A 15,062-nucleotide genomic window follows, 5' to 3' on the forward strand; every position below is an offset into this window, starting at 1 on the left:
TAAATTATCAGAAACAAAGTACTTAAATACACATAATTTTAGTTTGTCATATAAAATGCATAAATCTTACACATTATTTAAATATATAAACTTTTAAAGGGTCTGCTTCAAACTTGAAATAAATATGTTCAATTGAATGTCTCTGATATGTCAAGCCTAGACTATACAAATGATGGAAAGCTTATTTCCTGCACAAACACAACATGACAATAAAAAAAAAAAGCAAAGAATGAGTTAATCCAAGTTTTTCAATGCATATAAAACACAACTTCACAAAGACAATTTACATGAAAGGAAACAAGAACTTATGAAAGTTAACGTATTGTATTTTAGACTTTCCTAATTCAAGCAGAATATTTTATTCATTTTGCCTAATTGTAGACAAGAACTTTTTAAATTTATGTTGATTCCTTTTTGTAATGGCTGTTTAAAGTGCTTGAAGGTAACTAAGAAAACAGACTAAAATTCTAGGGGTAAGACTTATCCTAAGAAGAAATTTTAAAACCTAGAATAAGCTATATCACAGCATTATTGTATTATTCATAAAAGCAAAAATACAAAACAATTTAGGCATGGATCAATAAAAACATGGTTACCAAGTAAATGATGTGCTACTCTTTGACACAGCCATTAAAATGTGTTAATACCTTAACAATATTTAGAAGTATTCCTAATATAATGGTACATGGTGGCATAAAGAACATACAAATTATATTATTATAATAACATTAAAATATGTATTGGTTAAAGGACTACATGAGGTGTGTGCCAAAACAGTGGTGGGCTTTCATATTCCCTATTTTCCAAACTTTTGGAAAGATAACTGCATTAATAATTAGTCAACTATCCCTACCTCCCATGTTGGTCAACACATAAACACCACACTCACAGAACAGCCAAAATGCACTGTGACATTTAATAGCATTAACATTCTACATTAGCACTGCATGAAGATATAATTTTCAAGATGAATGGAAATATTTCCTTGCACCTAAAACAGCATTATACACTAAAGCTAAATCATCAGATTTATCCAAGTTTAAAATCTTGTTACTAAAAGATATGATCATCTGTTCTTAAGTAACACCTAAAAAGTAATAAAATGAACAGTTGTAGTAAGGTGTTTGTAACAAATATGTTTTTCATTTTATCAAGTACTATACTACCATATTCTTGAGAATATTCCTAACATTTCTACTAAAAAGTATACTACTTAAGTACTAGAGGTTGATAGAACATGTGGAAGTCCAGATTCGTGACATTTGTGAATAATTCATGCAAAAATTATTCTTTGTAAAATCAGAGACATTCAGATTTCCTGCATTCTATAACACAGAGGAGGCATCATGGTTTATCTAGAAAAAAAATGTGATAGCACATAGATTCAAGTAAAGTAGCAGGGAATGTTCTTTAGTGAATTTTGACATCCAGAATAAGCAATTCAAGAGTTATCTATTAATATCCACATATCCAGAACTATTAACAATATCAGAACTACATTTTTTTACAGTTGAAAATGCATTAGAAGGATTTGTTTTCTTTGATAACAAAAATTTGTTTAACTTAGACACAGCTAGTTATAAAATCCTAACAACAGCAAATCATGTTAATGTTCCCTTTACATGGCCAACTCTTAGTGTTTAGCTTCTAAACTTTAAATCCCAAGAGATTTTACTCAGAAAAAGAAAAATATCTAATCAAAGCAAATGCATGCTCCAAAAGCCAGATGATATTCACAGAGTATAGAAACTCTACTTCCTTTACATGGACTTTTTTCTTATGTTAAGTACATAACTGAAATTTTTCTTTCATAGCATGTACACTTTGTATTTGAACGGAGAACCATTTTCTATTTGGAAAGTTCTGTTTATCTAAGACCACTAGATGAAATGCAGCTTATGTGCAAAACTAGTTTTCAGTATAGATTTAAAAATGTGAAACGAGTCCATTACGACTTTCATAGCCCTCTATAATTATGATTACAAGTATATGTGTTAAAAGTATCTATCAAAACATTTATAACTGTGTTATTTAGAGACTTTCCAAAGTAAATGTATGTATTAAATAATTTAAATCTTGGCTGGAGATGTAGCTCAGTGGTAAGGCACTCAAGTGCAAAGCCCTGAGTTTGATCCCCAGTACCACACACATATAGAAAAATAATAATAACAATAATGAAAATTAAAATCTTTTAATACTTATTTTTGCTATTTTGACAAAACAGAAAAGTTTCTCAACTTACAGGCTAGCAAATATTAATGAAAATTTTTTAGTTTTTAGTTTTGAGGCTTGGGGTTGTAACTCAGCAGTAGAGTATATGCTTAGCACACACAAGGCCCTAGATTCAAACCCAGCACTAAGAGGGAAAAAAAAGTGTGTGTGTGTGGTTGGTTGGTGTGTGTGTGTGTGTGTGTGTATACACATGTATACATACACATATATATTTATGAAAATCGCATTTAAAGACAAACTACATCTGTGTTTCAGAGAAGGAAGAAAGGTTGTATAATTAAAGATTTGATTGAAATATTATCTAAAACAATTTTATCCTCATGTGAATAAACTGTATATTTTATGTACCTTTTTAACGTCTACCTTTTTCAATATTATAGTTATTCTTCATTTCCTACCTCCTTATAAAGTATACCCCAATTTAAAAAGAAAATTGAATTCCCTGACCAACATTATTTCCTTTGACTGGTTACAACAGTCAACAAAAAGCAGTCATAAAAATGGGAAGGCTTTAAAGAAAAGCTGAGACTATGCGCTGGGTTTTCTGTTTGCAGAAAAGAAACATGTTTCACAATGTCCCATGAGGCTTCAGAGACTGTATTCTGAAAGAAGATGTCTATTACCTCTTTTCAAAAGGAAATATTCATAGATTTAATGTGAACAAATTCATTAACTAAATTCCCCAACCACTTTATCCATAAAACAAATGCAAGGAGATGGAGATTTATGAATAGTCAGCCAACTATTTCTCTTAGCCAGACCCATTCCCCTCTAACACCTTACTTACAATAAGGTTTCAAAAATCATGGACATCATTATCCTAGATCCGTGTATGATTGCACATATGGTGCGACACTACATCATATACATAGAAATGAAAAGTTGTGCTGCAATTGTGTACAATGAGTCAAAATGCATTCTGCTGCCATATAAACCTAATTAAAATAAGTAAATTAATTAATTTTAAAAAATCATTTCTCAAAATTGCATCCTGAGAATCAAATCCTCACCAAATTCAAAAGCCTTTTAAAACTATCTCCCTTACTATTCTATCTCCCCTACTTCCTGAAACATCTCTTAACTTCAGCCAGAAAACACAGCTATTCACAATTCCTATGACTTCTTGAGGTAACTTTTTTCTCATCTCTCTCTGCAAACTCAAAACCTCTATAAAAAGCATAGACTCTGAGCTACAATGCCTGGTTTACCCATTGTGTATGAATGTAGACATGTTACTTAACCTATAGGTTCTTGTGCTTTCTTATTTGTAAATGAGGATAATACTAGGAATATTTTCTAGAATTACAAGAACTTATTACAAGTAAATACAAGGAAAAGCACTGATAGCACAGCCTTGCTAAAATAACCTCTGGTCCACAGTATTAATAATGGCCATATAAGCAGCAGCAAGTAGAACTAAAATAGCTCCTACTGCCACTACTCTTATTATTATTATTATAAAACTCACTCTTCTGGAGTAAAAAGTCTTTCCTACAGATTTAACCACAGGCTTCAACCTTAGGCTAATGACTCCTGAAAGATGTTCAGATTTCTTATTTCCAAATGTTACATATCAGTTTCATTTGGAAATCTCAGAATTGACTCAAATTACCTACGTAAACTCATCATCTGACTCTAATCCTCAACTTTGCCATTTATATTTCCTATTCTAACTCCACAGTATCCAGTCTCCTAGCTTAAAACTCTGAGGTCATCATAGAATCCTACTTTTCTTTGGCTCCTCCAAGTTGACCAGATGTCAAATTCTGCACTCTACTACTTTTCCTGTCCTTTCCAAAACCACCATCCCAGTCAAGATAGCTAAAGTTTTATCCTTCAAACCTGGATGTCTGCTATTACTTCCAAGTTTGACTTCCTATTTCATCTTTTATACATAAAACTCTAGCTTCCATCACATTTTGCTTTTCTATTACTGATTTCCTATTGCTTGTATGCCAGAGTCTAAATGCAGCTTCTTGTCTTTAAGACTCCAATAGTCAAGTCCTTCACAATCCAACTTCATTTCCCATTTTGGCAAAAATGTTTTAGAGTGGATTCACATGCCCACTATGATCATTGTGTCTGTTTATGATCTTGTAGCAAGTGAAATGTCTGTTGTCTCTAACTCTCTGTTTAGGGCCATTCTATTCATAATTTATTTGAGGTCCAACTCAAAATATACATTCTTCCTGACATGAAGACACAGTTCATCCTGCTCTCTTCTCTTTCTAACAGGTCTCCTTTCCTAGTATTACTGGATACTGGACCTCAGTGAGTATTATGCTGATCTTTATTTTTTTCAGACTATCATTTATATAACACTAAATCGTTCATTATTCCTTTTAAAAACAAATTATGTCTTTTACTTTCTGTTTACTCTAAAGCATATATAAAGTAGCAGTTATTTAGTAAGTACTATGCTGTGTCTACTTGAAAATTTAAAATTTCTAAATTTTTAACCTGAATTTTGGTACTATAAGGCAGTGGTGAAGCAAAATTTTCTATAAAGCAATATATTAATATCTTGTTTTAAAGGCCATATTTAGTCTCTATAGCATTTCATTCTTTACCCAACCATTTAAAAAAGTAAACATCAGGGGCTGGAGTTGTAGCTCAATGGTAGAGTGTTTGCCTAGCACACATGAGGCACTGAGTTGAACCTCAGCACAATATAAATGAATAAATAAATAAAATAAATATATTGTGTCAAAAAAAATAAAAGTAAAGTAAAAGTCACTTTTAGCTTAAGGGCTGGACATAAATCATGGGCTGGATGTGGCCCATAGGCCACAGTTTACTGACCTCTGCTTTTGGTAATGAGCAGTTTGCTATTTTATAAAAAGTCTCTACAGTAAGTATTTTTACCAATATTCAACTTTTAAAAACACTCATCAAGCACTTTAAATGACTTTTGAGTGCAAACCTAAAAGGTAACCTCTGAGTTCTTACCAGCTCTTTCAGACTTTTCCTTCTGTTCCCGTAATTCCTCACCCTGAGTAGTCATCTGTTTGATGCGGCTACGGAGTTGAGCAATTTCTTCTTCTTTCAGTTCCAGGGTTTCATGCATCTGACGTTTAGTCTCTGCTATTACCATACCCTAAACAGAAGTGAAAACTCTAAAGCATTTGCACAAACAAAACTGCATCATCAATACCACAGTTCAAACTTAATTTTAAAGGCAAAAAAATATTTCTCACTAAATATAGCATCAGAATTATTTCAGTATTTCATACTCTGAACTCTGTGTTCTGCTCTATGCCTCAGTTTACTGGCATAATATCAGGACTTTTTTATATAAAAATTATTTTACTATTTTAATGATAAATTTAATCTTTTAACCATTAAAATATGTTTTTAGTTAAAAGATTTATTTTATAACCTTTCTATAAATGTCTTATAATTTTCCCTGTCTTAAAAAACAGTTTATAAGGAAGAAAATACAGCCTTTGAACTTGGTTCAGAATCATAATAAAAGTACAATTATTGATCTGTACTATTATACACAGATTATCGCAGAGACCGTTGAGAGTGTGAGATGCCTGCTGCCCCACTGGATGGAGCAAGATGGCAATTCAGATCTATCTGGTTTTTCTCTTTCCTTCTTAGACTGTCTCTGGTTCCACCACAACTCCTTACAGCTATCAGTAAGGTACCCTCATTCTTCCAATTTGCTAGTTGCTTCTGTTCCCTCTCTGTGAATAATCTATACTAGAAATGGACTTTGCTGTGGGGAAGGGGGGGAGGGGGAGATAACCAAATTATTATATATTAAATCAGTCATTCGGTACTAACAAAAAATGGGGTAGCTCAATTTGTCTTTTGAAAAGATGTTCAGACTTTTGTGTAGCTATTTTAGGGTCTTAAGAGGATTACTATCTTACTTGCAGGGTCTGCTGACCCCTTTGTTAGAATATGATTCTTCAAGATAGCTACTATTAAAGGACAGATAAAAACCAGGTAAGTGGAAGAGCATTGTTAAGAAGAAGTTTCAAAACAAAATTATGAGCCTTCAGTTTCTTCAAAAACCAAATCATAACGTAAAAAGAAAACAGAAAGGAAAATCAAACCTAAAGATTAAAAGTAAGTCTTTAAAGTTTTATCAACAGCAAAACCTTTAGCAACTTAGTGAAACCCTGTCTCAAAATAAAAAATAAAATGGGCTGGGGATCTGGCTCAGAATTTAAGCACTCCTGGGTTCAATCCTGGTATCAAAAAAAAAAAAAAAAGAAAGATTGTATCAACCAAGTACAATCAAACAACTTCATCTGGATCCTGATTCATAAAAGGAAAAAGAATATTATGAGATAATAAGGAAAATCTGAAACTAAATAGATAGTATATCACATTTTAGGAATTTTATTAAATTGTTAGATTAATTATGATAATATAGTTATGTTTTTATAAAAAAAGACTTTGTTTTAAAGATATGTTAAAATACTATAGCTATAAACTAGCATATTAAAAAAAATGATGGATGGTATGGAATGAACTGGGAGCTGCTTTTGAAAAGGACCCAAAAACTTAGGGCTGAAACACACATCAAAACTGTTTACTCAAAACAGTTTTCAGCCATCCCTGCTATGCAGCTACCGCTGACGCTCCAACTCCAAACTACCAAGGTAAGATTCATCCCTTAGTCCTCCAATCTCACATCCTAAAATCCATGTGTAGAAATTCTTTATGTTAATATTTAAATTATTACTTTGCTTTTCAGGCAACTTGTTTGAGAGATTAGTCTGCTTTCATAATATTCGAAAGAACATACTGAAACCATTCACATTTAGAATGACCTAATTTAACTTTTCTCTGAAAAGCAGATGTGTACCAGAAGTACAGACCTTCTTTGCAACCATTATTCAAATTTATAAACTAAAATACTAAGATCAAGAAAACATGGAGAAAATTGGCTTCCCATGATATAAAACTAATGCTAATAGTTATATAAATCTACAAATTAAGAAGATTTTTCATGGAAGCAGTTGTAATAATTTAGAAAGCAGAAATATGAATGTTTCTAGCTGCTTTCCAAAGTAAATTCTGGGACCCTCCTGATAAGTTTTAGTATCATAAATTTTGTTGTTTTTACCTTATCTTGTTCAAGCTGTTCAATTAAGTTCTTTGCGTCACGCAACTGAGTGATAAGTTTAGTCTTCTCAGCCATGTGAAGCTCCTAAAAAATGTTAAAAATTCATTTTTATCTCTAACAAAGTTTCTCCTCATATGAGAACTCTAAACATCTTATGTAATCTAGAAATACATATTACATAGGAGAAAAATACATAGGAAGTATTATAAGTACGCTAAATGCAATCAAGTCCAGGGCACTTGGGTGCCCAAACTAAAACACCCTCTACATCCTATTTGTGGAGGATGGAAGAAGATTTTCCAGAGAAGCTGCAGGCCATGCTGAAGCATGTAGATATAGCTCTACAGAATTAAATACAATAAAACTCATTTGCTCTTTTACCTTCATCTTTTCTAGTTCTTGAAGTCTTTCATCTAGTTGTTCTTGCAGTGCTTCTTTTTCACTGGTTAACAGTGTACATTGTTCCTTATGTGACTGAATTGTTTCTTTACAACGCTGAAGTAGATTCTCTTGTCTCTTAACTCTTTGCTGAAGCATTTCCAGTGTTTTAGCAGAAGCTTCATCTCCCACTAATAATAAAGCAGCATAAGCAGAGGCACTCAGTAAGGAATATAAAGGAACTCTGGGAGTTAGTCTGTTAATACACAGGAGTTCATTTTTTAATGTATTTATTTATTTATTTATTTTGGTGCTGGGAATTGAACCCAGAGCCTCACGCATGATAAGTATGCACTTTATCACTGAGCTACCCCCCCAACTCCCAGGACTATATTCTTATACCAAAACTCTGCTATACTCTTGAGTGTGATCAAGAAGAGAGGAGACAACACTGGTCTGCTAATAAGGTGGCGCCCATCCAAACCTCTACTCTTAGTTACTATTTGTTTGATATTTATCTGTAGATACTAAGTAGTGCATTCACCTATTTTGTGGCTCAGTCCCATCCTGGACTGGCACAATATTTCACTAACAATAACTGAATCCATCCTCCTTAAAAGACAGCTTGATAATCTTTTTATTGTTGTTGTCATACAAAATTACCCCATGTCTTAGCTCCCATTCCAAATGAATTAATAAAAAAATTCTTTCCAATAACCTTTTAATCTCTTCCTGAGAGGAATTCTTTTTCCTTTCTTTCTTTCTTTCTTTTTTTTTGGTGGGGGGGTGGGGTGGAGTACCAAGGATTAAACTCAAGGGCCCTCGACCATTGAGCCACATCCCCAGCCCTATTTTATATTTTATTTAGAGACAAGGTCTCATTGAGTTGCTTAGTGCCTCACTCTTGCTGAGGCTGGCTTTTAACTCATGATCCTCCTACCTCAGCCTCCTGAGCCACTGGGATTAGAGGCGTGCGCCACCATGCCTGGCCAACAATTTACTTTTGTTGGGCCATAAGTCTCTTTGAGAGAAAATGTTAAAAAATAAAAAGTGGGGATTTTACTGAACGTGTACCTTAAAGACTCAAAAAATAGGAAGGATAATAACTAAATTTTAAGATAAAATTTAACTGTTTCTTCTTTTCTAGTTAAAAAAAAAACAGGGCAAATATCACCATCTTTAAATATAAAACTATAGAGGCAATATTATTTTTAAAACTAAAACATGGCTGGAGCTGGAGCTCAGTGGTAGAGTGTTTGTCACGCACGGGTGAGGCACTGGGTTCAATTTTCAGCACCACATAAAAATAAATAAATAAAGGTATTGTGTCCATCTACAATTTAAATCTACAACTGAAAAAAATTAAAAAAAGAAACTAAAACAAACTAAAATATCCAAATAATTACAAATAGCATATTTATTAAAACTGAGCAGAACTTACTTGTTCATATGAAATCTAGCTACTGCTATCAATAAAACAGTGTAACACAACAAATTTTAATTACAACAAAATTATGGTGCTACTTTCAGACTATGCAAATTTCAAGTCTTAAAACAAGTCTTATTTTCCTATAAAAGTAAGACAACAAAGAACCAAAAAATAATAATAACCCTTGCTTGTTGGTGGAAATGTTATGATCAAGGGCATTTTATATTTATCTCAATCCATTTCTATCTGTTCATGTTCTAAAAGCCTTTAACAATCTCCTTTAATTCTTAAATTAGGCTTTGGATAAGATGAAGCTTACCTACTGGTTCTATATCACTCTCTGTGTTCTCTTCTTTAGTGAGGACTTCTGCCTGTGGTTCCACTTGAGGGAGTGGTTTCGATACATCAATATTCATTGGGCCATTTCGTAATCGTTGTTTCAGGAGAGAAACCTAAAAGAAGTACTTCATTAGGGGGAAAATACTATGGCAGCAGAACTTTCTTTAAAGCACACAGTGGATATAGTAAACAATATTCTTTTATTATAGTAGGGGAAAAATTAAATAAAAAGTTCACTCACAGTGCAATTGATTTTAACATGTGCTATTGAGATTATCATTAGTGCCAGTGATATTATCATTAGTCAAAAGACATAATAAACAAAAATCAGCCTTCTAATTAATTAAGGAAAGCCCAAAAGTTTTTAAAATAGGCTTTTTGTAAAATTTGGAACTCCTTAGATATCCCATCTAACCTTTGTATTTTTTCATTGAAAAAAATTCCACGTTTTTTTCTCTTACTCTTTTACCTGAGTTTGGAGAACACTGATATACTGATCTTTCTCCTCTAAAGATGCATCAAACTCCTCTTGGAGATGTTTTTTGGCTTGCTGATCCATTTGGAGCTCCTAAAACACAAAAGATTTCACAAGCAGTTTTCAGTATAAAACACACTTTTTAAAGTTTAAAAACATGATCAATCAAGATTTGCATACCTCTTAATATAAGGTAGCAGCAACAATAATTAGAGAATAATCAGAATCTAAGACATTAACATTATTTAAAACATTTACAGCAACAAATAATTTTGTTTCTTAAATAACACAAAGATTCAAGAAGAAAGTGTATACTTTCTGGAGCTATAATGATTGTTAAATTGTTAATAATGGAAGGAGCACTTAAAACTTTACTTCAAGACACCATACTGCTTTATATTATCTTATATTCACTTAATATAAAACTAAATTACAATATACCAAACAAAAAGCCAACTGTCTCCCTCCTTCGAAAACATGAAAGCATCAAATATTCAAAAACGTTTCTTATCTATAAAACAATAAACTTGTAGTTTCTAAAATTGCTTAAAATGCTGGTTTCTTTGGATCATCAATAAACCTTTCTAATGGAATCCAACGATCTGAGTTATTTCCCTGTTATACCAACCACAATAAATACCATCTCAACAGACGTACCCACTTTCCTTGACTCTGAGTTCCTGGCCACATTTTTCTTTGTCCTCTATTGATTTTATTCCTCCCTCTAGACTCAGTCCTGTGTGCTCTATGCTTCTCCCTTACACTTAACTCCCTTAGAATGCTAGGGGAAAACACCTAGAATACACTAAACAGTCTGCCCAAACCCCTTTATTATTCTAGGATTCCTACTTCACTAATTTCCTGAGCAAAATACTAAAAATCATGTTTTACTTATCTTTATTGATCCCTGCATAAGATTAAATTATTTTTATCATTTTCTCTACAACTTTTAGGGTCTTTTTCCACAACTATAACCACAGCCCAGTTAGCAATGATTTTTGAATGATTAATTTCCACCAACAGCCTTCTAGAGAGATTCATTATTTCAAGCCTTCCTATAATTTAATCCATCCCTTACAGATTTGCTAGAATAATTTCTTTTCAAACAGTATTTCAAGGGCTTATAAACAACTCCTTGTACTGTTTCAAACTTATTAATTTTCAAACCACTGAGGCACATTAAGTGTCCTCTACATTCCCCTGCAACTATAAGGTCCCAAATTACTAAGAGTCAGTAGTAAAGAATATTACATCTATGCTTTCCCATCTGTTAATAAAGTCCACTCTCCATTCAGCTGTACTTTCTTGAGGACAGCTTTCTTAGTGAGACTCCTTAGTGGGGAATGAGTGCAACAGGGAGAAAAAAAAGTATTCTTGTGTCTCCATATAGAACACCCTCAAAAGCTGATGTACTGTAATGTACTCTCTCTGAACTTCAAACATGTCTGCTGCACATTACTATCAGTATAAAACCTGAACATTTAAATTTTCTAACCAAAATAGAAATATATCTATTGTTAACACCCTTTATTTATTTCCAAAATGCAAGATGAGAAGAAAAATATATTTAAATATTTATTTTTTAGGTTTTTTTTAAGGTGGACACAATATCTTTATTTTACATTTATGTGGTGCTGAGGATTGAACCCAGCGCCTCACACATGCTAGGCGAGCGCTCTACCACTGAGCCACAACCCCAGCCCCAGAATATATTAAACTAAAAAACATTAGCTTAATAGAAAAATGTTGTAGGCAAAAGTGTCATATTATTTGCCTCTCTAGTAAAAACAAAGATGTTTTTAGCTTATAAAAGCACTTTCTAGTAATATTAAGCAGGAGGGATGAGAAAAAAGAGAGAATGCTCTAGTTGTTATTCTCCCACCTCCCCCAGCATCCTTCCACATGCCCCCTATCTCCATGCATGCTATTCTGAGCACTAGCTATCTTCCAAGTCAAACTAGAAATACGAAGTCCTGGGAAGACTACAAATTAAAGATTTGCTCCTTCTCTAACACTTCAAAAGTGTGTATTAATTTTTCTAAAGTATTAATTAACCCAAAACAAGCCATACAGATTTTCATTAAGAAAGGATAACTGTAATTATTTATATCACAAGGACAATGCTTGTTCTTGTCAACAAAACAAAACAAAAAAATTACCCTGGTTTTCAAAGTCCTCTTTAGAACATTTTAAAGAATTGTTGAGGGACTGTGATAAATCACATAATCTCTTATGTATCATTCACAAAAGCATCAGGAACTTGGATATATATAAAAATGGTTGAAAGAGATTAGATATCAATCTTACTGATAATCAAACATACTATAAATAAGGATAAAATATTAATAATGTAATATAAGAAATATCTACATGATTAGTACTGATGGTTAACTCAGACAATGAACTATCATTAATAACAACAAAAGATATTCTGTGCTGGGCACGGTGGTGCATGCCTGTAATCCCAGCAGCTCAGGAGTCTGAGACAGGAGGACGGCAACTTCAAATCCAGCCTCAGAAAAAGCAAGGTGCTAAACAACTCAGTAAGACCCTGTTTCTAAATAAAATATAAAATAGGGCTGAGGGTGTGACTCAGTGGTCAAGTGCCCCTGAGTTCAGTCCCTGGTACCCAAAAAAGATATTCTGTGGAACAGTGTAGCTAGCGTTGATGATATCAATGCTTTAAAGAAAATAATACTCCCATGTTTTTCTTTTTTGCCTCCTTCACAAATACACCAGCATTTCTCAATTGCTATTTGCAGATTTACTAATCTACTTGATCCTTTTCAAACTTATTTATACTTTCAACATACACTATACTATTTGAACTGATAAATTCCACAAATTATACACTTAAAATACATATTTTTTTTTCTAGTACTAGGAATCTATCCGACGGTCTTGCACATGCTAGGCAAGCATACTACCACGGAACTACATCCCAAGCCCTACAATACATAAATTCTAAAATTACTCTGATTTGCCATAAAGCCATCTGTTTCAAACTTCTCAAAAACCCTGGGATGGGTAATAAAGTAACAAAAAGTACAAACCCATGAAGAACATTCACAACAAAAATAGGCGACAAAATATTTCCCATGAATGGCCACAATACAAATGGGTGGGGAGAAAGAACCAACAGCAGTGAAATATGCATGCTATTGGGATTTATATAGGATAAATTAGAAGGAAGCAATAAGCTAACAGATGGACTTAAGAACCAAAGAACTGGAAAAAAGCAATAAGTACTCACTGCAAAGCACAGCAGGCTGATTTGAGACAGTGGGTGAAACCAGGAGTGGTCTTGCCCACTCCCATAGCAGGTGGGTACATGTGGCCTGCAGTAAGACATAAAGGAGCTCAATCTAGCCCCTACGAAGAGCTGATCTGTGGTCTCACAGGCTGAGCTGGTTAGTTACTCCCATAACTAATTACATGCATGTGAAACTGCCCACCCCCCAGCATGTACTATCATTCTAAAAAATTTAAGAGACTGAATTACCATTCTCAGAGTAATAATTACTAAAACTTACCTCTCTTAATTCTCCAATTCTCCGAAGTGCTTTATCCTGACTCTGACTTAATATACCCTTTAATTAAAAAAAAAAAAAAAAAAAGCTGATTAAACATCTGCATGGTATAGTAGTAATACAAAGAAAGTTTAAAATAGTGATATTAAAATATTATAAGTCTTAATCCAAATAAGATGAATAAGGAAGACAGGACTGAAAGTGTTGATACCATGCTGAAAATATGTAAAAAGGTAAATCATGATATTATAAAATTGCTCTGCATGTGGGAGTGTTTACCCAGACATTTGTTAAATTATGTAGACATATACCAAACAGAATATCAGTTTCACTGTACGTTAATTATAAAAACAGTAAATTTTTAAAGCTAAATTTTAAATGCATTGGGTGCAATGGCTCACACCAGTAATCCCAGCTACTTGGAAGGCTGAGGGAGTAGGATCACAAATTCAAGGCCAGCCTCTATAGCTTAGCAAGACCCTGTCTCAAAATAAAAATAGCTGAGGACATAGCTCAGTGGCAGAACAGCACTACAATTCCTGTTACCACAGAATTTAAAAAAGGAAATAAATAGAAGGCTGGGTGTCAGGGATGGTGATGTAGCTCAGCATTTACCTAGCAGGTAGAACCCTGAGTTTGATTCCCAGCACTGCAAAAACAAAACGATAGATACCTCCCCTTCAGAGGAAATGGGCAGACAGAGACTGAGATACTAGGCAATGTGCTTGAAAGAGAGAAAAATGTCTTAAAACCTCTTAAACATTGCAGGGATCTCTGAGGAAAACTTGTGCCCCAGAAGGGGTAAAATCTCTGGATCTCTTTAGCAAAGCCGCCAGAAATTATTTTACTGGGTTAGATACTGCGATTATTTGGAGAATTTTTTAAGGATGAGTTAGAAATATCTTACTGTAAGACTTATTTTAAAATTATATATGACTTAATAACAGCCCCCCAAAAATCACTTACTTGTAGCTTTTTCTTCTCTCTCTGAAGAGTCTGATAAGCTGTAACAAGCTAAAATAAAGTCACAAATAACATTAGACATTATTAACACGATCATTCTTAACTCTACCAAAACATCTCTTTATAAAAGTCAAAAGATAAACAAATTAGAAGACTCCTTTATAGATCACTCAATTTAATTCAATGTGTAACAGTTAAAATTATATAACATAGTTAGTATATCTTTTTACAAAATACATTTCTAAAAAATTAGAAGGTAGGGCTGGGGTTGTAGCTCACTGGTAGAGCACTTGCCTAGCATGTGTTAGGCACTGGGTTCAATTCTCAGCACCACATTAAAAAAAAGTAAATAAATAAATAAAGATATCATGTCAACTACAACTAAAAATGTTAAAAAAAAAAAAAAACTAAAGACTATACTTTCAGGGATCATTTCTATAGTATGTTACTAAAGAAGTTTCTCTGATTGTGTAGAGTACCAGAAACCAACCACGAGGAGGAGTTGAATGTTCTCCCCTGAGTGTGAAGCTGGCTCTAAGAGTTGCATTACTGCAACTGCCTTTTGCCATTGATGATCGTTCTTAATTCTCTTAGAGATTAAGAGGGAGAGAACACATTCTGAGTGGCTTT

General features: G+C 33.3%; 1 protein-coding gene and 1 non-coding gene across 8 annotated transcripts in view; one reads left to right on the forward strand and one right to left on the reverse strand.

The window, feature by feature from the left end:
• Positions 1-15,062, reverse strand: part of Golga4 (golgin A4) — a 99,228-nt gene that overhangs the window by 46,050 nt on the left and 38,116 nt on the right. For 6 of the 7 annotated variants that reach the window (XM_048794921.1, XM_015489495.2, XM_015489498.2 and 3 more), the window contains 7 exons: positions 14,436-14,483; positions 13,473-13,529; positions 9,934-10,032; positions 9,445-9,577; positions 7,700-7,887; positions 7,319-7,402; positions 5,182-5,329 (listed from right to left, as the gene is read on the reverse strand). In XM_048794921.1, coding sequence (XP_048650878.1) covers positions 5,182-5,329; positions 7,319-7,402; positions 7,700-7,887; positions 9,445-9,577; positions 9,934-10,032; positions 13,473-13,529; positions 14,436-14,483 — 757 coding nt within the window. The remainder of the gene's footprint in view (positions 1-5,181; positions 5,330-7,318; positions 7,403-7,699; positions 7,888-9,444; positions 9,578-9,933; positions 10,033-13,472; positions 13,530-14,435; positions 14,484-15,062) is intronic. The other variant, XM_048794920.1, reaches the window with a different exon arrangement.
• Positions 14,843-15,059, forward strand: LOC125613843. The gene has a single exon (XR_007344440.1). It is a non-coding gene; the product is annotated as a small nucleolar RNA U3 (small nucleolar RNA).

The sequence above is a fragment of the Marmota marmota genome, unplaced genomic scaffold, assembly GCF_001458135.2.
Source record: "Marmota marmota marmota unplaced genomic scaffold, marMar, whole genome shotgun sequence".
In the NCBI taxonomy this organism is placed as follows: domain Eukaryota; kingdom Metazoa; phylum Chordata; class Mammalia; order Rodentia; family Sciuridae; genus Marmota; species Marmota marmota.